This window comes from Dromiciops gliroides, chromosome 1 (assembly GCF_019393635.1).
Source record: "Dromiciops gliroides isolate mDroGli1 chromosome 1, mDroGli1.pri, whole genome shotgun sequence".
Classification (NCBI taxonomy): Eukaryota; Metazoa; Chordata; class Mammalia; order Microbiotheria; family Microbiotheriidae; genus Dromiciops; species Dromiciops gliroides.
Genome location: NC_057861.1, coordinates 320,489,549 through 320,512,010, shown reverse-complemented (window position 1 = coordinate 320,512,010; position 22,462 = coordinate 320,489,549). Strand labels below are relative to the sequence as shown.

Here is a 22,462-nt window from a genome sequence, read left to right as displayed (position 1 = left end):
TTTTCGTCATACAGAAGACAGAAGATAGGCTTATTTTTTGCTGCTTCTGAGGACAGAAGTAGGATCTATTACATATCAACTAAGTATAAGGAAGAACTTTCTGATAGCTAGAGCTCTACAATAATAGAATAAGCTAATTTTATGACAACAAACTCCCTGAAACTAAAAAAGTATTCAAACAGAGAACAGATGATTATCTGTCAAGAATATTGCAAAATGAATTCTTGCACAAAGTGAGACATTGGACTTGATTACCTCTAAGGTTTCTTCTCTGAGATTTTTGTGATTCTAAGTTGAGATGATCTCTACAGGCAGAGAAAAATAGACCTATGAACCTGGAAGACCTTGAACGTTGCTCTTCAGATAAAGTTGTTATCTGAACTGAAACAGTATAGATATACTCATAAAATTTTAGAGGAACAGGTAAGTCACATACCAAAGTGGATTTCTTAGAATTGTGTCATCATCTAAACTGTCCCATAGTAGTTCAAAAACTCTGGGTTTGGGTGAGGTAGTTCTCTTTTTTCTTTTTTTCTTTTTTTTAAGTGAGGCAATTGGGGCTAAGTGACTTGCTCAGGGTCACACAGCTAGTAAGTGTTAAGTGTCTGAAGCCGGATTTGAACTCAGGTACTCCTGACTCCAGGGCCCGTGCTCTATCCACTGCGCCACCTAGCTGCCCCATGAGGTAGTTCTCTTACAGCCATAAGTCTCTTTTGAGACAGGCTGTCTATTCTAAATATGTCCCTTTCTACTTCTGTGCTTGTCTATCTGGAAGTTCTCTGTATGGAAACCTCTGTCTCCCATGCCTGTACATCCAGGTCTCTTGCATTAGCCAATTCTTGGTGTCTCTCTATCTGTGATATCAAAGATAAAAAACAGATCACAAGATCAGATGCTGAGAACTGGAAGAAAACTTAGGTCACCTTCTGACTTTGCAGATGAAGAAAAGGAAGCCTGGAGAGCTTCAGTGACTTGCTCAGGATCACACAACTAGCTAGTGACAAAACTAGGCACCTGATCTTTTTATTAGACCTATCTAGTATATAAGGATATGAATTTTTTTTTTTTTGGCGGGGCAATGGGGGTTAAGTGGCTTGCCCAGGGTCACACAGCTAGTAAGTGTCAAGTGTCTGAGGCCGGGTTTGAATTCAAGTCCTCCTGAATCCAGGGCCGGTGCTTTATCCACTGTGCCACCTAGCTGCCCCTCAAATTAAAATTTTAAAATTAGTTCATATTGGGGCAGCTAAGTGGCACAGTGGATAAAGCACCGGCCCTGGATTCAGGAGGACTTGAATTCAAACCCGGCCTCAGACACTTGACACTTACTAGCTGTGTGACCCTGGGCAAGTCACTTAACCCCAATTGCCTCAAAAAAAAATTTAGTTTGAATGGAAAACAAGTTCTTAAGAAAATATTTTTAGATATGCACAGTATTTCAAGCCTATATCAGTAATTCCGGAGGTGGGATGAGTGACTGACTAGATCTGTGATTTCATTTTTGTAGGGACTTCCCATCAATAAACAATTCTCTTCATGCAGATTCGTAGCTGTTCTCCTATTTATGACCCTTGGAGAATCAGATGACTGGGGCATTGAAAGATTATGTATTTTTTTAGGGCCACCCAGTCAGTATGTGTAAGAAGCAAGACTTGGCCCAGGTCTTCCTGACTCACAGGCAGGGTCTCTATACACAACAGCAAGCTATCTCTATGTCAAGATGACTCATCTTTATGATCAACTATGAAAGACTCTGCTCTTCTCAGCAATACAATGATCCAAGGTAATTCTAAAAGACTTATGATGAAAAATGCTCTCTACATCCAGAAAAAGAACTATGGAGTCTTAATGCATATTTAAATATACTATTTTCACTTTATTTGTTGTTATTTTTTCCTTCTTGTGGTTTTTCCCTTTTGTTTTGATTCTCCTTTTACAAAATGACTAATATGGAAATATCTATAGCATGATTGTGTGTGTATATATCTATATCTATCCTATATATAATCTCATATATCGATCTGTCTATCTATCTGTCTATATCCTATATCTGAGTGCTTGCTGTCTGAGGAGGGGGGAAAGAATTGGCAACTCAAAATCTTAGAAAAAGGAATGTTGAAAACAAAAATAAAATCCTAAAATAAAAAATAAAGATGACTCATCTTTTAAAGACAAAAACAAAAGATTACTCACATCCATAGTTTTCTTATATTGTAATTGTTTTTGTTTGTGCATGTTATCCATCAAAACTTCTATCTGTAGAAGGAACAGCAAAAATACAATTAATAATCACAATGGAAAAAAGACAGAAATTAGTATAGCACAAAAGTACTTTTACCCTTCTCCCGTTCCATAAATCAAAAAGACACTTTACAAATCATCTTATTAATACCAGTCCTGCTCCTTTGTATTCCTAAAATATTAGGACGGGGGCAACTAGGTGGTGCAGTGGTTAAAGCATCAGCCCTGGATTCAGGAGGATTTGAGTTCAAATCTGGCCTCAGACACTTGACACCCCTGGGCAAGTCACTTAACCCTCATTGCCCCGTCCCCTCCAAATTAGGACAAGAAAGAACTTTGAAAGATCACCCAGTCCTCCCCTATACCCATAGGTAATGTCACACTTAAATCTTCCCAACTAAATATTTTTCTTATAGCTAACGATTTACAGGGAAAGAAATTCCACAAATTTCCTGAGTACTTCCAGCCAATTTCTGACAAACACCCTTCCTTTTTCCCGTCCCTCCCAGCTATCCAGGTCTCAATCATCTTTGACTCCTCCACCTCCCTCCTCCTTCACACCAAATGAATTGCCAAGTCCTGTAGGTTCTACTTTGCTAAGTGCCTCTTGCATCTTTCCTCTCCTCACAGTTCATATTGCATCCAGCTCCCATCTCCCCTCACTTCTCTTATTGTAATAGCCTCCATATGAATTTGGGGAGAATGTTAATTTTAGACTTTAGACCCTCTTTTGACAGTGAACTTACTTATTTAGGGAAAATCTTAAAGGAGTGAAGGACTTGGGTTTGAATTTCTGCTATGGCACTTTTTTCCCAGAATAACTTTGGGCATGTCACTTAACCTTTCTAGGCTTCAGTTTCCCCCAAACCAAAATGGAAGTTAGACCATATGACCTTCCAGACTAAAAACTTGCAATCCTATGATCCTTCGAACTGATATCTCAAACATTCCTCTTTCCCCTTTTCAATGGAACTTTCGAATATTTGCCAAATTAATCTTCCTAATATATAGGTGTGACCATGCTGATCTGTTATTTGAGAACCACCAATAGCTCCCAATTGTTCATAGGATAAAATATGAATATAGGCTGGCACAATCTAACTCTGAACTACCTAACTAGACTTTCTGGATACCATTCCCCTTCAGCCAATCACCCAATTGATAAGCATTTATTAAGCACCTACTGTGTACCAAGCACCATGCTTACACAAAACACCAGGGATACAAAGAGAAAAGGTTTCTGTGGTCAGGAAGCCTATATTATTACTTTCATACCACTGGGGGAAGCTTACATACTATTAGGGGAAATAACATGCACCCATAACAATAAATAGATAGTGCTTTGAGGTTTACAAATCTGTTTACATATATTACCTCACTGTATCAGCCCTGTGAGGTAGATGCTATTATTATCCCCATTTTACAGATGAAGAAATTGAGGCTAAGAGAGATTTGCCCAGGATCACACAACTATTAAGGATCTGAGCCAGAATTTCAACCCAGTAAGTCTTTGTGGCTCCATCTGAGCATATACAATAAGTATGTATGTGTACATACACACAATACACACACACGCGCACACACACACACACACACACATTGATTTCCAGGGGAAAGAGGCACTAGGCTCTGCGGGAGGTGGGAGGGGGGACCAAGAAAAACCTCATATAGAAGGTGGCACTTGAGTTGGTCTTTGAAGCAAGCTAAGGATATTGATAGTTGGAGGTGAGGTGGGGGGGCATTCCAGGCATGGGGGGCAGCCTGTGAAAAGGCATGGAGATAGGAGGTAGAAATCAATATATTAGAAATAGCAAGAAGACCAGTTCAGCTGGTTCATTGAGTGTATGAAGAGGATTAATACATAGTGAGCTTGATTGGGGGCAGATTATGAAGAACTTTAAACATAAAATAAAAGAGTTTGGTTTTGATCTAAGAAGCAATAAGGGGCCACTGGAGTTTTGTTGTTTTTAAATTGTTGAACCTGAGCACACACACAAAAAAGCATTTCCATACACAACAAACGCAGAAAGAGAATTCTACATGAAACCGTGTGATGATGCTAGGGGGCTCCTCAATCTAATAAACAAGAAGCCATGAGTCACCTTGTCAGAATAAGATCAAAGAGCAATGGGACAAGTGGAGATTGGAACATGAATTTAGCTGCTAATTCCCCTAGTGTTTTCCCTCCCTAGCCCCACTAGCATGAATCAAGACCAGTCACCACCATTCAAAGCTCCGTTCCTTCAAAGCCTAGTAGTCCTGCTCAACCCACACAAGAGACTCATAAAAAATCTATGAGACTGGTTTGGAGTTACACCATACTGGTTTACTGGTTTGGGGGTATAGCATTCCATTTGGGACCCAAGTAGGATAAGCTCTATTTCACCTAGGTTCCAATAGACTTGACCTGTTTCCATCACCTTCTACCTTTTATATTGTATCACCTCAATAATTCAAGCTTTCTATACTGTCTTGTTGTGTGCTCGATGTGTCCTTGAAGTAGAATTTAGTATTTCCTGAACCTTCCTAAACTTCTGTCAGAACACTATGAATCTCCACTGCATACGTCATTTTTTAAAGTAAGCAATGAAATTTACAAATTACTTTCAAAACTGCATTAATTTTTTTTGCTTCCTTCTGAACTTCTTTCTGTTCTCCTTTGTGCATTTTAAAAACTGTCACAAGAACCCTCTTTTTTTGACATCACTGTTGCTTGTCCTCTCCTCCACTCTCCCCTCAACAGTAACAAAAAGAAAGGGAAAAGCAAAATAATAATAATAATAATAATAATTATTATTATTATTATTATTATAGCAGCTTGTGGGGGCAGCTAGGTGGCACAGTGGATAAAGCACCGGCCCTGGATTCAGGAGGACCCGAGTTCAAATCCAGCCTCAGAGACTTAACACTAGCTGTGTGACCCTGGGCAAGTCACTTAACCCTCATTGCCCTGCAAAAACAAAACAAAATAATAGCTTGTATCAAATAAACCTAGACAAGGAAAAGGAAACCTCACAGTGGCCATGCTCAAAACAGTCACTCTCTTTCTATACTCTGTGTCCATGACATCTCTTCCAGGAAGTAGGTAGTATGCTTCACGAGAGGTGCTCTTGAGAAACGGATGGTCATTGTAATGATTAGAGTTCTGAAGTCTTTCAGAGTTGTTTTCCTTTACAATATTGTTGCCCTAGCACAAATTGTTCTCCTAGTTCTGCTCACTTACCTCTATATTTGTTCATTCTATACAAGATTTGCTGAAATCATGTCTCATTTCTTTTTTTTTTTTTTTTTTTTGCAGGGCAATGAGGGTTAAGTGACTTGCTCAGGGTCACACAGCTAGTAAGTGTCAAGTGTCTGAGGTTGGATTTGAACTCAGGTCCTCCTGAATCCAGGGCCAGTGCTTTATCCACTGTGCCACCTAGCTGCCCCCAATCATGTCTCATTTCTAATGGCACAATAATATTCTTTTATGGGGGGGGGGGAGCAATGGGGGTTAAGTGACTTGCCCAGGGTCACTCAGCTAGTAAGTGTCAAGCGTCAAGTGTCTGAGGTTGGATTTGAACTCAGATCCTTCTGAATCCAGGGCCAGTGCTTTATCTACTGTGCCAACTAGCTGCCCCCAACAATAATATTCTATTACATTTATATACCACAATTTTTTCAGTCATTCCCCAGTCGCCTACGAGACAATCTAAGGCACCTCTTTCAATCTAGTTCTTTGCTTTTCTCTTTTTTTCTCTCTCCTTTTAATCATCCCTAAAGGAACAGAAAGTTTTATTTGCTTATGATTTTTCCTTTCCTGGTATTATCCCCTTTCTCAAATGCCCCTCTCCCTATCTCTACTTGTTTCCATATCGAGTGAGATGTATTTCTACACCAAACTTTGTGTATTCAATCTATCTTTGTCCATTTACAATGAGTAATGTTTACTGATGTCACCTCCAATCTCTTTCTCCATGTTTATATATTCTGATTCTCATACACCTTAATTATGAGAAGTAGCGATTTCCACCCTCATCTTTCTTCTCCCTACAATAGTGTATTCTTCCTTTTACCTTCCTTTCCCTTCTCTTTCCGCTCTTGAAACCCTCAAAATAGAATCAATACTCAAGAGCTTGGTTTTTCTTACTTAACTTACTCAACAAATACCCTTTGAAGATGTTAAGATTTTGAACAGACACCTGTTTCTTCTTCCTCTATTAGAATGTTATCATTACAGCATTATACAGCTCCTTCCAATTACTCAAATAAATTTATCTTTCCAGATTTCTCTGAACTCTTGTGTTTATATTTACTATTTTCTATTCATCTATGTTCTTTTCATCAGAAATGCTCTAAAGTCTTCTATTCCATTAAAGATCCATTTTCTCTTCCCCCACCCCACCAAGGATTATACTCAGCATTGCAGTGTACGTTATTCTTGGTTGTAAGCCTGCATCTCTTACCTTTTGGCTTCCTGTATTCTGAATTCTCCTCTCATTTTCAGTAGAAGCCATCAGGTCTTGTGTGAGCCTAACTGTAATTCCTTCTATTTGAACCCCTTTTCAGATTCTTGAAGTATTTTTCTTTGACATTCCTGAGACATTTCCTTCTGTAATTTCCTTGAGGAGGTGACTAGTGGAGTCTTTCTTTTATTATTTTGTCATCTGGTTCTTTTTAAAAATTAAACTTGTTTTTAAATTGACAAAAATCTATCCCCTACCTCCCATCTCCCCACTCCAATTAAAAAATAAAACCAAAACTCTAGTAGCAAATATGCATTATCAAACAAAGCAAATCTCCCACATTGTTCATGTCCAAAAAATGTTTCATTCTGTATCCTCAGGTTCTAACAGATCTGGGCACTTTTCGTTTATTATTTCTTTTTTTGGGGGGGGGGGCAGGGCAATAAGGGTTAAGTGACTTGCTCAAGGTCACACAGCTTTTAAGTGTCAAGTGTCTAAGGCCAGATTTGAACTCAGGTCCTCCTGAATCCAGGGCCTGTGCTTTATCAACTGTACCACCTAGCTTCCCCCATTTATTATTTCTTGAAATACTGTGTAAAGGCCTTTAAAAAATGGTTTTTAGCAAGTCAGTCAATAAGCATGTAGTAAGCACATAGTAGGTTCCAATGGTTTGTCATGCCAGGGTGGGAGTGGGGATAAGCTCCCACTCTCTAAAAAATGCTCCAGTAGCATGCATCTCAAATAGCCTCTGACAACCAAAGCCCAACTCCTGGCCTTCTCGTGGTGGAACTGTTTCCACTAATAGGAGAAGGGGCGAAGGCGAGTCACTGGCGCCTTAAAACCAGTAGCTTTGGGCAGGTGGGGCTCCGGCCTAGGGGAAGGAAACCCTGATTTTAAACCTCCGCTGCCTTGTGGCTATACCCATATATGGGAAAGGCTCCGGGAGTTAACCCCGAGGAAAAATCAGGAGTCAGAGTCCCTTAGGCAGTTGGATGTTGGACATCACATCCCTCTGGCAGCTCCTGCGGTGGCACTGGTGCCAAACTGTATTGGCTCTGCCTCTCCTTTGGATCTACCAATGTCGAAGAGAGGGAAAACTTGCTGCACGGGCAACAGCTTGTTTTCCAATTGATGCGCTCAGGCCAGGGCCCTGGAGAGGACACTCCAGCTACTCCTCTGGGGTAGATACAACACGGGATGCGGCAGTTACTGGTTATAAGTCACTCAGGAGCTGTGACCGCACAGCCACACTGTGGCCTGTGGCTCTTCAAGGTGCTGATCCATGGTCTTCTGAGACTGATGGAGGCCTACTAAGCACATAGCATTGTGCTAAACTCTGGCAATACAAAGAAAGACAAAAGACAGTCCCTGCCCTTGATCTCACAGCCCTGAGCTTTCATTTCTTGGCTAAGATTTAATAATGTCTCTTCTAAGTTATTATTTTTCTAATTCTTTCTTCCAGAGCTTTTATTTCACTTCTTATTTCTTGCTTCATTTCTTCTAGATATTCATGTAGTTGTTGTGGAAGAAAACTCCTTTTTCTTCCCTTCGAATTTAGTTGCTTATGGAACTAGTCTTGTAATAACCTTTGATATTAGTATTTTCTGTGATTTACTCATCTGTCCAGTCTGTGTCTTAAATCAGGGCTTCATACCAGGGCTGGGCTCCATTCCCTGCTGTGCTTTTGGATAAAATGATCAGCTTCACTTGGTCTCTGCCACCTCTTCTGGGCTCTTGCCCTGACCTCTACCATCTGGAATGAGTCCCCCATGAATCTTTGACTTTCAGAGTGCTGGATCTTCAGAGCCTTCTCTAGTGCCTCAGGAGGGATTATTAAGAACTTCAGAGCCCCTAGGCAGGCATGGGCTATCCTGGTATAAGCACTGAGGCACTGTGCTGGTCGGTGGTTACTGCTTATTATATTATTATGCTGAGGATCCAAGATCCTCACTCTGGGTGCTTTCTGACCATCCTGGGTCTTTCTTCAAAGAGCCTCCACTCTTCCTGCTTCTAGACAAAGATCCTATAGCCTGTATTCTCTCATTTCTGGCCACACAGGGGCTTGTTTTGCTGAAAGAACTCCCTTCCTATTGACTTTGGGTTTCTGGCTTTTTTGTGTGTTTATTTCTTGGGAAGAAGATGTCACTTATTATAGTTTCTGATTGAATTTCTTGATCATTATTAAGCCTGGTGTGAACTTTGGCATTTTCAAGGAATAGGTATGCCTGTCAGTCAATAAGCATTTTTAAGTGCCTTCTGCATGCCAGGCACTTTACTAGGTGTCAGGATAATGAAGAAAGGGAAAGGACACTCCTTGATCTCAAGGATCTCACTCTAATGGAGAAGAAAACATACAAACAAACATTTACAAATGAACTATATACAGGTTAAATAGGAAATAAGCAGCAGAGGGAAGGCACTAGAATTAAGAGGGATTGGGAAAGCTAGACCATTTTGGCAGGAAGTAGCACTAGAGTTTTTCTTTAGGGGAATGACTTGGTCAGACCTGTATTCCAGGAATATCATTTTATCCACTGTGTTGTGGGGACCAATTTTTAATTGGGAAGTGTTAGCTAAGCGGCTTGCCACAATACTGGTGCAAGGAAGGAGACAGAGAGCCTCCCTCAAAACAGAACAGGATTTATTTAACAAGAACGAACTTAAAAAAACACAAACAGGATCAGTAGGATCAAGGGAAAGGAAATAAAATGGGGAAAGGGAAATTATATAACCTGAACAACACCACCACCCAGGAATCAGCTGAGAACACACAGCAGTGTCCTGTCACCTTCCAGCTTCAAGCTAGAATGGCAGAAATCCTTCCTTCTTCCCAGCAGACCACAGGCTGACTACACACATCCCCCAGCCAACTGGCTGGCCACTCTGACAGTCACATGACTGCCCTCACTGGGCTTTCAATCATTATAATTTTGCCAGGCCCATGTAGGCGTCGGTGAGTGGTGATAACATGAGGTGCCAGTGCCAAGGAGATGGCTACAACCAGTGGGGAGAGCACTGTGCCATTTGCGGAGCCCCAGAGGACAGTGCACGTGCCGAAGTTTTTTTAAATTCTAGCCAAAAGATGGGGTCATAAAAACCTCAAATAACAATTAATTCTTTACATTCCCCCCTTTGTTTCATCAAGATTTTTTACTGTGTTTGTGAGGAGGAAACCAGTAATGTGTGGAGGATAGATTGAAGAGGGGAGAGACTTAAGGCAGGGAAGTCAGTTAAGAGACTAATAGTCTCCTAATCCAATACAATGCAATAGTCCAGCAAGAGGTAATGGGGGTGGGGGGGCAGCTAGGTGGATAAAGCACCAGCCCTGGATTCAGGAGGACCTGAGTTCAAATTCAGCCTCAGACACTTGACACTTACTAACTGCGTGACCCTGGGCAAGTCACTTAACCCTCATTGCCCTGGGGGGGAAAAAGTGGTAATAAGGGCCTAGACTAAGGTGGTAGCTATGATGAAGGGGATGCACACAAAAGATAATATGAAGGTAGAAATGAAAATATTTGAGAACTGATTGGATATATGGGTAAGGCAGAATGATGAGCTGACAATAACTTCAAGGTTATAGAATCTGAGTGAGTGGTAGGATGGTGGTAACATAGAAATAGAGAAGTTATGAACCTAGGGTGAAAGACGAATTCTATTTTGGACATGTTGAAACTGACACGCCCTTGGGATTTGCAGGTGGAGATGTCTAGTAGGCAGTTCATGATATAGACTGGATGTCCCATCTCTCTATAGGAAAGAGATGAAGACTAGATATATAGATTTGGGTACTATCTGCATAGAGATTATAATTGAACCTATGGGAGCTGAGGTTACCAAAAGAGAAAGTATATTGAGAGAAGAAAAAAGGGACCAGGACAAAGCTTTAGGGAAGACCCAGGGTTAGTGGGTGGAACAGGGATTGTTGACCTAGCAAAGGAGACTGAGAAGGAATAGCCAAACAGAAAGGAGAAGAAATAAGGGAGAGTACAGTCACAAAAATCCAAAGAGAAGAAAATATCTAGGAAGAGAAAAGATACTGAGGAAAAGAGGGTGGAAATAGCGTCAAATACTACAGAGGCAGGGGCGGCTAGGTGGCGCGGTAGATAAAGCATCGGCCCTGGATTCAGGAGTACCTGAGTACAAATCCAGCCTCAGACACTTGACACTTACTAGCTGTGTGACCCTGGGCAAGTCACTTAACCCCCATTGCCCCGCAAAAAAAAAAATACTACAGAGGCTTCAAGATGATGACTGAGAAAAGTTCACCAAATCTGACAATTAAGAGATCACTTGGAACTTTGAAGAGAAGTTTCAATTAAGTGATGAAGGTGTAGCCAGATTGTAGAGGCTGAGACATGAGTAAGAGGAAAGTAGAGGCAACAAATGAAAATCATTTTGCTTGTTTTTTTTTTTTCAGAGAGAATGAATATAGGATGACATATTTTGTTTTGTTTTGTTTTTTGAGGGTTTTTTGTGGGGCAAGGAGGGTTAAGTGAGTTGCCCAGGGTCACACAGTTAGTAAGTGTCAAGTGTCTGAGGCTAGATTTGAACTCAGGTCCTCCTAAATCCAGGGCTGGTGCTTTATCCATTGTGCCACCTAGCTGCCCATAAGGAGACATCTTAAGGAGATGGCAGATTCAAGTGCAAGGGGATTTTTGCAGATGGGGAGATCTAGATATTATAGCGAATAGAAAAGGAGCCATTAGATATAAAAAGATTAATAATTACAGAAAGTGGAGATGATTATCAGAGCAATCTATTAAAGGAAACAAGAAGGGATAGGATCAAGGTATAAGAAAAGGGGTTAAACTTGAAAAAAAGTAGAGTGGAAGGACCATTATTTATTTTTTTTTGGCAGGGCAATGAGGGTTAAATGACTTGCCCAGGGTCACACAGCTAGTAAGTGTCAAATGTCTAAGGCTGGATTTGAACTCAGGTATTGGCACTTTTTCCACTGTACCACCTAATTGCTCCTGGAAGGGCCATTTTTTCATGAGAAGAGAGAATCTGAGTCTGGTAAGGCACAAGCCATTATAGAACAAAGGAGCGAGGGATTTGAGCATAGAGGACAATGTAATAATATTTAACTGGTTAACTATTGTGTTATGACCAGAAAGGGAGAAAAGTGAGGTCAGATCCATGGTGATAGCCCAGAAGAGTATTAAGTATTAGAAGGACTGAGGTAACAGTGAAGACAAAAAATCAGTTTGAAAGAATGAAGCATAGGGGGTGGCTAGGTGGCGCAGTGGATAAAGCACCGGCCCTGGATTCAGGAGTACCTGAGTTCAAATCCGGCCTCAGACACTATGGCCTCAAATCCGGCCTCAGACACTTACTAGCTGTGTGACCCTTGGGCAAGTCACTTAACCCCCATTGCCCCAGCCAAAAAAAAAAGAATAAGAGGTTATGGATGGATATGGATGGATAAAGGAAATTCAGAATTCCTGATCACAAAAGTGGAATACTTGTGGATAATGACAATAACAAATGTGTTGCCAGGGGTGTGCTGGAGCCAACTCTATTAATTTTTTTTTTTTTTTTTGGAGAGGCAATTGGGGTTAAGTGACTTTCGCAGAGTCACACAGCTAGTAAGTGGTAAGTGTCTGAGGCCAGATATGAACTCTGGTCCTCCTGACTCCAGGGACGCCACTCTATCCACTGCGCCACCTAGCTGCCCCAGGACAGCCCTTATCAAAATCTATCTTGTGTCACATTCATCTGGGTTCATGCCCATTAAACTGAAGTTCTTTGAGTTCAAAGGGTGTTTTATTCTCTATCCCTAGTATCTAGTGTAGTGCCTTTTACCTAGCAGGTGCCTAATAAATATTGGTTTAATTGGATTAAATAGTGTAAGACTGAAGTGCTCAGGAAATTCAAAGTAATGGCAAAGGCCATCAGAATATTCTATCCCACAGTGACCTCTCCTTTCTCCTAACTCCATCAGTACTTATAGATGCCACCCAAACTAAAACTACTACTACCTTTGCAACCTGGGGCAAGTCATAATGTGCCCTCCTCTTCCATCCTCCCCACACACACACACACACACACTGTCATCAGAAAATGATAGAATGGGAAGAGAATTTAGGTATCATCTAGTTAAATACTCTCATTTTACAAATTTTTTTTGGGGGGGGGACGGGGCAATGGGGGTTAAGTGACTTGCCCAGGGTCACATAGCTGGTGTCAAGTGTCTGAGGCCGGATTTGAACGCAGGTCCTTCTGACTCCAGGGCCGGTGCTTTATCCACTGTGCCACCTAGCTGCACCTCCTTTTACAAATTTTTTAAACTGAAACTAAGTGAAGGGAAATGACAGACCCTTGGGCACAGAATTAGTTCATGGCAGAATGAAGACTGGAAATCAAGTCCCGTGACTCCTGCTCTCTCCACTATGCCATGCTTTTAATATGCCCCCTTTTTTTTTTTTTTTGCGGGGCAATGGGGGTTAAGTGACTTGCCCAGGGTCACACAGCTAGTAAGTGTCAAGTGTCTGAGGCCGGATTTGAACTCAGGTACTCCTGAATCCAGGGCCGGTGCTTTATCCACTGCGCCACCTAGCCGCCCCCGATATGCCCCCTTCTTATCTGTCTCCTACAATAGAAAATCACTGTAATATAACAATAATTCACAATTCTAAAGAACTTAAGCTTTACATGTTAACCTTTGCTCCTGATTCTGTGGCACAGTTTGTATGACTTTGTTTATGATCATTTTATCCATAAGGGAACTAATACTCAAAGAAGTTACTTGCCAGAGTCACACAGCTATCAAGTGTCAGAATTGTGATGTGTGTTTTGGTCCTCTTGATTCCAAATCCAATGCTCTTTCCACTACATTATGGGACATACATGGCGACATTGTAGGGAGGGGGAAGGGCTAAAAAGAACAACTAATCTAATTTTCAAGAGTCATGGACTCAGTCAGATAAGGTTAATGGTGTTCTTTCTGGTTTTATTAAACATTTCTTATAAGGATATTTTGTCCAACAGAACAAGTCAATGAAAGAACTGACCTCATTTTTAGAAATTCTTATCAATGCAATGACCAAGCGCTATTGTAGAGAAGCTATGGTGGAATGCTGGACACGGGATGCAGACTGAGATAATTATTTTTCTTCCTTCCTTCCTTCCTTATTTTGGACATGGTCAATGAAGGATTTTTTTTTTACTTGACTACAAATATTTCTTAGGAGAATTTTGTTTTTCCTTTTCTTTTTTCCAGTGGGTTGGAGGGATGAAGTGGGATGGATAAATCATTGATTTTTGTATAATAATTTAAAAAATTAAATTAATTTAATTTTTAAAAGCAATAGAAAATAGAATTTTCATTATTCGAATAATTCTTTTTTTTTTTTTTTTTGCTGGGCAATGGGGGTTAAGTGACTTGCCCAGGGTCAAACAGCTAGTAAGTCAAGTGTCTGAGGCCAGATTTGAACTCAGGTACTCCTGAATCCAAGGCTGGTGCTTTATCCACTGTGCCACCTAGCCACCCCTTGAATAATTCTTGATCAAAGTATACCTTTATTACTTAAGGGATAGAGTTCTGGAGACCAAAAAAATCCAGATTGGCCAGGAACCTTGAGTAAATGATCTGAATAACTGTTTAGTTCTCCATTTCAGTTTGCCTTTATGAACCCCGTCCAAAGTAGTCTAGATACCAGAAGCATTCACTTCTCTTACACAAGTGGGAATCTTATCCTTAATGAGGATTGTGTTGACCCTGGAATGTCTCGATCTGGTCATACCTAGTATATTTCTGCTACAGTTTTACAAAACCCATGCTCTACCTCTAAGCTTCTTCCTAACATTTGACGCTGCTGTTATGTTAGAAAAGTTAGTGATGTGGCTGTCTTTCCTCCATGCTCTAGAAAAAGAAACTGGAAAGATCCATATTGTCTCCCTCACACCACACCTAGTTTGGTTTTAGAGCCAAGGGAGCAAAGATCTCACTCCATGACCTATTTTCCAGGAAGTGAAAGTAAAAGGTATTTTTAAAAAGAGAAGTTAGCATTGAGTCATTTTTCTCTAAAAATTGTTTAAAAAAAAAAGAATATGAAGTATCTGAATAAGGAAGTGGTACAACCAACTATCTATTTTGACACAAGTAATTATGTAATTTTATAATAAACTTTGGACTTTCCAAAGGAGACACAAATGATTTACTCTTTGATTCCAAGAGGGATTTTATGATAGATAATTCATGAAAGGAATTGGTTATTATAGATACAGCACTCTGGAGCATCCTCCAGATACAGAGAATTTGGTGTTTGTAGTTTTTAAGGAGAGGAAGTTCAAATGGCTTGCAAAATTAACAATGCTCCCTCAGAAATGACTAAGGACTGGGTAAGGGTGGAGTTGTACCTGGAAATGAAGTATTCAGAATGGCTAAAGAAAAGAATGGGCCGCAGAATTTTCTACCAGAAGAAAGGTAGCTTCTTTGCTAATAGGAAAACGTAACCTTTTTCCTTTGTATTTTCTGCCTTTCCTTGAATTCTTCCATCTTCCTAGCTTCTTCCCGTAGCATTTGTGCTAGCTGGAGATGAGATTGTCCCACATTGTCTAATTCTGCAAAAGGGAGGAGAAAAGAACAGAAACTGTCAACATAAATCTGAATTTGAATTTATTCATCTACTTATGTGAAAATGCTTAACACAAATTCAATGGCATAATATTCGTATATCCCTGGAAAAGACTTGGCTTAGCACAGGAAATTTTTTTTTTTTATTGCAGGGCAATGAGGGTTGTGACGTGCCCAGGGTCACAAAGATAGTAAGTATCAAGTATCTGAGGCCGGATTTGAACTCAGGTACTCCTGAATCCAGGGCTGGTGCTTTTCCCATTGTGCTACCTCCTTGCCTCAGAACAGGAAATCTTCTTTTCTTTCTTTCTTTCTTTTTTTTTTTTTAACAAGGCAATGAGGGTTAAACGTGTAATGATTGGAATGATGCCACCTGCTGGAGACTTACTGTAGAAGAGCTCCACCCATGAGGTGAAGGTCTTTGAGGGCAAGACTTCTTTGGCGTCAGGAAGTGATGTTTGCTTGTGGGAGGAAGAAGGGGGAGCCTGGCGCTCTGACTCGCTCTCTTTCATATGGACTCTGGCGGAGAGAGGGGCTAGAAATGTGCTCTCCCTTTAATAGATACATGAATATAGGTCTTTCTCTCTGTCTTTACCGAATTCTTATTCTCCTTAATAAACGCTTAAAAGTCTAACTCTTGCTAAAGCTTATAATTTATTGGCGACCACTCATTAGATATTTTAGACAAACTAGCTAGAATTTTAGCCCTTTAACAAGTGACTTGCCCAGGGTCACACAGCTAGTAAGTGTCAAGTGTCCGAGGCTGGATTTGAACTCAGGTCCTCCTGAATCCAAGGCCAGTGCTTTATCCACTGCCCCACCTAGCTGCTCCAGAACAGGAAATCTTTTTTTTTTTTTTTGGTGGGGCAATGAGGGTTAAGTGACTTGCCCAGGGTCACACAGCTAGTTAAGTGTCAAGTGTCTGAGGCCAGATTTGAATTCAGGTACTCCTGAATTCAGGGCCGGTGCTTTATCTACTACACCACCTAGCTGCCCCCTCCAGAACAGGAAATCTTAATCTGGGATCCATGAACATTATAAAACTATGTTTTCACAAGTTATTTCACTATAATATAATTGATTTCCTTTGTAATGCTTTGTATTTTGCTTTATTAATTAAAAAAAAACCAATGTTATTCTGAGAAGGGGTCCATAAGCCTCAGCAAAGTGTCAAAAGAGTCCATGACACAAAATAAATAAAGAAGCCCAGGTGGAGAAAGAATCAACATCTGGAGAGGCTTGTGTCTGAATCCCAGCGTGTTCACTGACTAGCAACAGAACTGTGAGCAAGTTGGGGCAGCTAGGTGGCACAGTGGATAAAGCACCAGCCCTGGATTCAGGAAGACCTGAGTTTAAATCTGGCCTCAGACACTTAACACTTACTAGCTGTGTGACCCTGGGCAAGTCACTTAACCCCAATTGCCTCACCAAAAAAAAAAAAAAGCCCAAATGGGGTCATGAAGAGTCAAACACAACTGAAAAAGGACTTAACAACTGAAGACATATGCATATTTATGCGTGTGTTTTTTCCTCTGTTGGAAAAGTCTCCTGAAAGCATACTTAATGATTTAATACTAGCTAATAGTATTATTAATAATATTTAAATTAAATTATATTAAAATTTTAAATGATGGTTAATTATTATATTATTAGCTATTATTAAATAATAGTTGTACTAAGCACTTTACAAATATTTTATCTTCACAACAACCCTGGGAGGAAGATGCTATTATTATTTTCACTTTTACAGATGAAGAAACTGGGGCAAACAGAGGTAAGTGACTTGCCCAGGGTCACACAGCTAGTAAGTGTTGGAAGACACTGACTCCAGGCCCAGCATTCTGTTCACTATGGCACCACCTAAGGTGTCCCTAGCTTTGTATCATCAATTGTAGCCTATCCCATAAGAGGCATTTAGTAAGTTTGTTGATTGATTTCTGTCAATAAGCCCTCAACACATATCAATTACAACCATGCTAAAAGGATTCAACACATTCAGAAATGTAGAAAGCATTAGGTCCTGAGTTTCCAGAGTGAGGATGTTAATAAAACATTAGAGTTAGAAGAGACCTTGGAAACATTCTAGTGCCATCAACTGATTTTTATAGATGAACACATTAGCAGACGATGAAGGTGAGGGACTTATCATATAGCAAGTCAGTAGCAGAACCCAGAACTAGAAGCCAAATAAACTCCCAGTTGAAAGCTCCTTCCAGCATGCCATCGGGTGGTACAGATTCAATGAAAACCAGTAAGCAATCATTAAGTGCCTGCTGTGCACTACACTATCATACTACATTTGAGGGTCCAAAGACAAAATCTAAAGCAGTCCTTGTCCTCAGGAAACTTGCATTCATTCCACTGAGGGAAAACTATATTAAATAGATAAGTAAAATAAGATTATTTAAGGAGGAGAGCTCTAACAAATAGAAGAATCAGGGGCAGCTAGGTGGTACAGTGGATAGAGCACCAGCCCTGGATTCAGGAGGACCTGAGTTCAAATCCAACCTCAGACACTTAACACTTACTGGCTGTGTGACCCAGGGCAAGTCACTTAACCCCAATTGCCTCACCAAAACAAACAAACAAATAAGTAGAAGAATCAAAAACAGCTTCAGGAGGTGGCACCTCAGATGGGATCAGATATATAATGGTGGGTCACTGAGTCTGGTGTTGTTTGGCCTTTTGTTTTGAAGAAGGCAAATGATATCATAGATGATGTCTTGATTTTCATGTGAATTGAAGTGAGGCAGAGTTGGGCAATGTCATCATCCTTACTCTTTCTTCCACAGTCATTGAAATCCAGTGACAAGACATAATTCAGAATGACTGGCAATAAATGGCCCAGGATGCAGGTGTCTTCAACGCCTAACCAAGCTCTAAGTGCCCACAGCATCTGCTTCAGCTGACTTTATGGCTGTTGGAACAAATTGTTCTCATCCAATCATTCTGCCAGTTTTTGCATGCTTGGGGTAGGCATCCCCCCAACTCACCAATGGGTTTTGTAAAGAATTAATTGTTATTTGAGGTTTAACAATTAATTCTTTACAGTTTGAGGCCTGTTGGTTATACTCAACCTGGATTAGTTCATCTGCCCAGTTAGTCTGTGAGAGGTGTGGCCACTTTGAATGCTACAGCTTCTTGTAGCCACAGATGAGAGTTGAGTGAAGGTAGACACCGAATTGGGTGCATGAGCAGCCCTGAAAAGGGCATGGCAAGCCCGTACAGGAGAGGTGCTAGTCCTCCCCAATCACCCCTTGAGTAACCTCCTAAGAATGGTACTCAATGGTTCCCAAAGTGAAGCACACAGGCCGACTTAGATATCATCTAGTACATTTTTAGATGAGGAAACTGAGCACAAGAATGGTTAAGTAACTTGCCCAGTAACCAAATCTAACCCCTCATAAATGAAGATCACACCCACAAAGGGATAGAGGCTTATTCAAGGTCCTATAGTAGGTGAATGTCAGCTGGGAGTAGAGCTCAGATTTGAATCTTTTCATCACACATGAATCATGGGGACAATGTGCAAATCTCAATGGCAATGCCCTAAATCTCATTTACATCCCAACAAAGGCATTATGTCCAGAGACAAAAACCATTATGAGAGGCCTTTTATTCTTCTACTTGACTTCCAGGTGTGATGATTGAGATAAAGATGGCTACACCAATCAATCAATCAATCAATAAGTAGATAAATAAGTAAATAAATAAATGAATAAATAAACAAAAAGTAAATAAGTTAATTAATTAATTAAAATGTGTGAATAAATAGATAAATAAATAAATGAGTGAATGAATGAACAAATGAATAAACAAACAAATAAATAAATAAAATAAGGGGGCAGCCAGGTGGTGCAGTGGATAGAGCAACAGCCCTGGAGTCAGGAGGACCTGAGTTCAAATATGAACGCAGACACTTGACACTTACTAGCTGTATGACCTTGGGTAAGTCATTTAATCCCAATTGCCTCACCACAAAAATAAAAATAAAACAAATAAACAAATAAATAAAAGATAAAAGATAAAGATGGCTACATAACAAAGAAAGCCATTTCTCAGCCCACAAAGAACTAGATAAGAGGAACATCCCCGTGGGACTGAGCAATGAGAATTGGTTACTTCACACTGGTAGTTTAAAAGCTTCCTCTTCCTGAATTCAGTCTCCCCAAGATCTAAGAAGTAGGATAAACTGACTATCCACCATCCACAGTTGAGTTTACTGAGTAAGAGTGAGATTGATGTAGGTGGAAAAAAGGGGTTAACAGTAAAACCTAAGACCCAAGCTCTAATTTAGATCTGAGCTCTGAGAGGGATAACTTAAGACTTGAGTGAGTCTTCATTAATACAAGTCAAGGCCTAGGTTCTCCTTACCCACATTAATCAGTACCCATAACAAGAACATAAAGAGGCAGGTCATAGAGACCTTAACTCTAACAGTGACACACAGACAGGGTATAGAAATTCAAAATGATAAATGAAAATATTTTGAAACCAAGCATGGGAATCAAAAGGTGACATGCAGAAAAGGCCAAATTTGTCCCCAGATTCACCTTATGACATGTAAACCCCCAAAACACACTTTCACGGGAAAAGGTACCTGCCTCAGAGGTTGGCTTAAGCCCCCAGGAAATCCAAATTAGGTTAAGCCCTCCCTTATACTTCCCTAAAGTGGAGATTATTATAATGAGGCTGATAAATTATACATACTATAAATATAACTGTCTTTTCTTTCCTTATTCGAGAAATATCTTTCCACTTTTCTGGTTCTCTCCCTGTGTTCACTCACAGTATTGCAATAAAACTTGGGAAACTGAGTCACTGAGTCTTGTAATTCTTTTGGGACTACTCGTGATCAATTTGACCCTAATCCCATCCCATATCAAGATGACAGAACTTCATCTGAGTGTCACAATGAGTCTCTGCATAAATGGCTAAGAGAGAAGAATTGTGTGTATATTTGTGTGTTAGAGAAAGGAACAGAGTAGGGCAAACACTAAGGAATGGTCATGGAGTCAAATTTGGGGAGGACCTGGTTGCTAGATCCATTCTGGGAAAACAATTAGCTGGGAAAGAAGAAAAAGCCCAAGCACAGACCCTTTCTTCTTTCTACACACTCTGAGTCTTACACACACCATAAAAGCTGCCTATGCTTGTGAATTTAACCAGATTTTACCTGAGTAAGAATATTTGAGGATTAGAGTAAATGCCCTTTTAGCAATGATGTGGGATGGAATTAGGATCAAATTGCTCATGAGTCATCCCAAAAGAATTACAAGACTCAGTGACTCAGTTTCCCAAGTTTTATTGAAATATTGTGAGTAATCACAGGGAGAGAACCAGAATAGTGGAAAGGTATCTCTCAAATTAGAAAAGAAAAGACAGTTATATTTATAGTATGGACAAATTGATTATCAGTCTCATTACAATAATCTCCACTTAACACTAATGCATTGTTGGTGGAGCTGTGAGCTGATCCAACCATTCTGGAGAGCAATTTGGAATTATGCCCAAAGGGCGATAAAGCTGTGCATACCCTTTGACCCAGCAATCCCACTTTTAGGTCTTTTGCCCAAAGAAATCATGGAAGGGGGAAAGGGACCCACATGTACAAAAATATTTATAGCTGCTCTTTACGTGGTAGCAAGGAATTGGAAGTTGAGGGGGTGCCCATCAATTGGGGAATGGCTGGACAAGTTGTGGTATATGAATACAATGGAATACTATTGTGCTGTAAGAAATGATGAGCAGGAAGAGTTCAGAGAAACCTGGAGGGTCTTGCGTGAGCTGATGATGAGTGAGATGAGCAGAACCAGAAGAACATTGTACACAGTATCATCAACATTGAGTGTTGACCTACTGTGATGGACTATATTCTTCTCACCAATGCAATGGTACAGAAGAGTTCCAGGGAACTCATGATAGAAGAGGATCTCCAAATCCAAGAAAAAAAAAGAAAGAAAGAACTGTGGAGTATAGATGCTGATTGAACCATATTATTTCTTTTGTTTTGGGTGCTGTTGTTTTTTTTTTCTATTTTGAGGTTTTGCATCACTGCTCTGATTCTTTCTCTTGTAACAGGATTAATGCAGAAATAGGATTAATGTTATTATGTGTATATATATGTGTGTGTATATATATATATCTATATGTATATGTCTATAGATATATAGATATAACCTATATCAGATTACCTGCTGTCTAGGGGAGGGGGGAGGGAGGGGAGGGAGGGAGAAAAATCTGAAATTGTAAAGCATGTATAAACAAAAGTTGAGAACTATCTTTACATGTAACGGAAAAAATAAAATATCTCATAAAAAAAAAAGAACTAAAAAAATTTTTAAAAATTAAAAAAAATAAAAATAAGGGAGAGAGAAAAAAAAACAACAACAACAAAAAAAAACAATAATCTCCACTTTAGGGAGGTACAGGGGAGGGTTTATCCTAATTTGGAGTTGCTGGTGTCCTAAGACAACCCCCGAGGTGGGTACCTTTTTCTATGGAGGTGTGTTTTGGGGGTTTACATGTCATAAGGTGAATCTGGGGACAAATTTGGCCTTTTCTGTGCATGTCTCTTTCTGATTCCCATGGCTAGTTTCAAAACATCTTCACTTATCATTTATTCCTAGTTTGAATTTCTATAGCCTGTCATTTTTTCATTGTTATAGTTTCAGGTCTCCATGGCCTCTTTCCCTCTGTTCCCTTTATGGGTACTGATTTATGTGGGTAAGAGAACTTAGCATCCTGACTTGTAAGTTATCCATTAACTAGGGTCTGAATCCCTTCTAGAGCTAATATCTGAATTAGAGCTTGGACCTTAGGTTTTTCAGTTAACCCCTTTTTTTGCCTTCTACATCAATATGATGTACTCAGCTGATAGGAGCTTCCTGAGTTTCTGCAGAACTGGCATGAACATGAAAATATGGTCAAAGAGGGGCAGCTGGTGCCTCAGTGGATAGAGCACTGGCCCTGGAGTCAGGAGGACCAAAGTTCAAATCTGGCCTCGGACACTTAACACTTACTAGCTGTGTGACCCTAGGCAAGTCACTTAACCCCAATTGCCTCATCAAAAAAAATATATATATATATGTAATATATAAATATACATATATATATATATGGTCAAAGTGATAAGTTTGTGGATAATAGTCTGACTCAGGATACTGATATTGGGATATCATAGGCAGCCCTTGATTAT

The 22,462-nt window shown here is 40.1% G+C and overlaps 1 protein-coding gene across 2 annotated transcripts in view; it reads right to left on the bottom strand.

The window, feature by feature from the left end:
* Positions 1 to 22,462, bottom strand: part of PSTPIP2 (proline-serine-threonine phosphatase interacting protein 2) — a 72,841-nt gene that overhangs the window by 26,993 nt on the left and 23,386 nt on the right. For both annotated transcript variants that reach the window (XM_043979974.1, XM_043979967.1), the window contains exons 5-6: positions 15,145 to 15,251; positions 2,191 to 2,253 (exon numbers count right to left, since the gene is read on the bottom strand). In XM_043979974.1, coding sequence (XP_043835909.1) covers positions 2,191 to 2,253; positions 15,145 to 15,251 — 170 coding nt within the window. The remainder of the gene's footprint in view (positions 1 to 2,190; positions 2,254 to 15,144; positions 15,252 to 22,462) is intronic.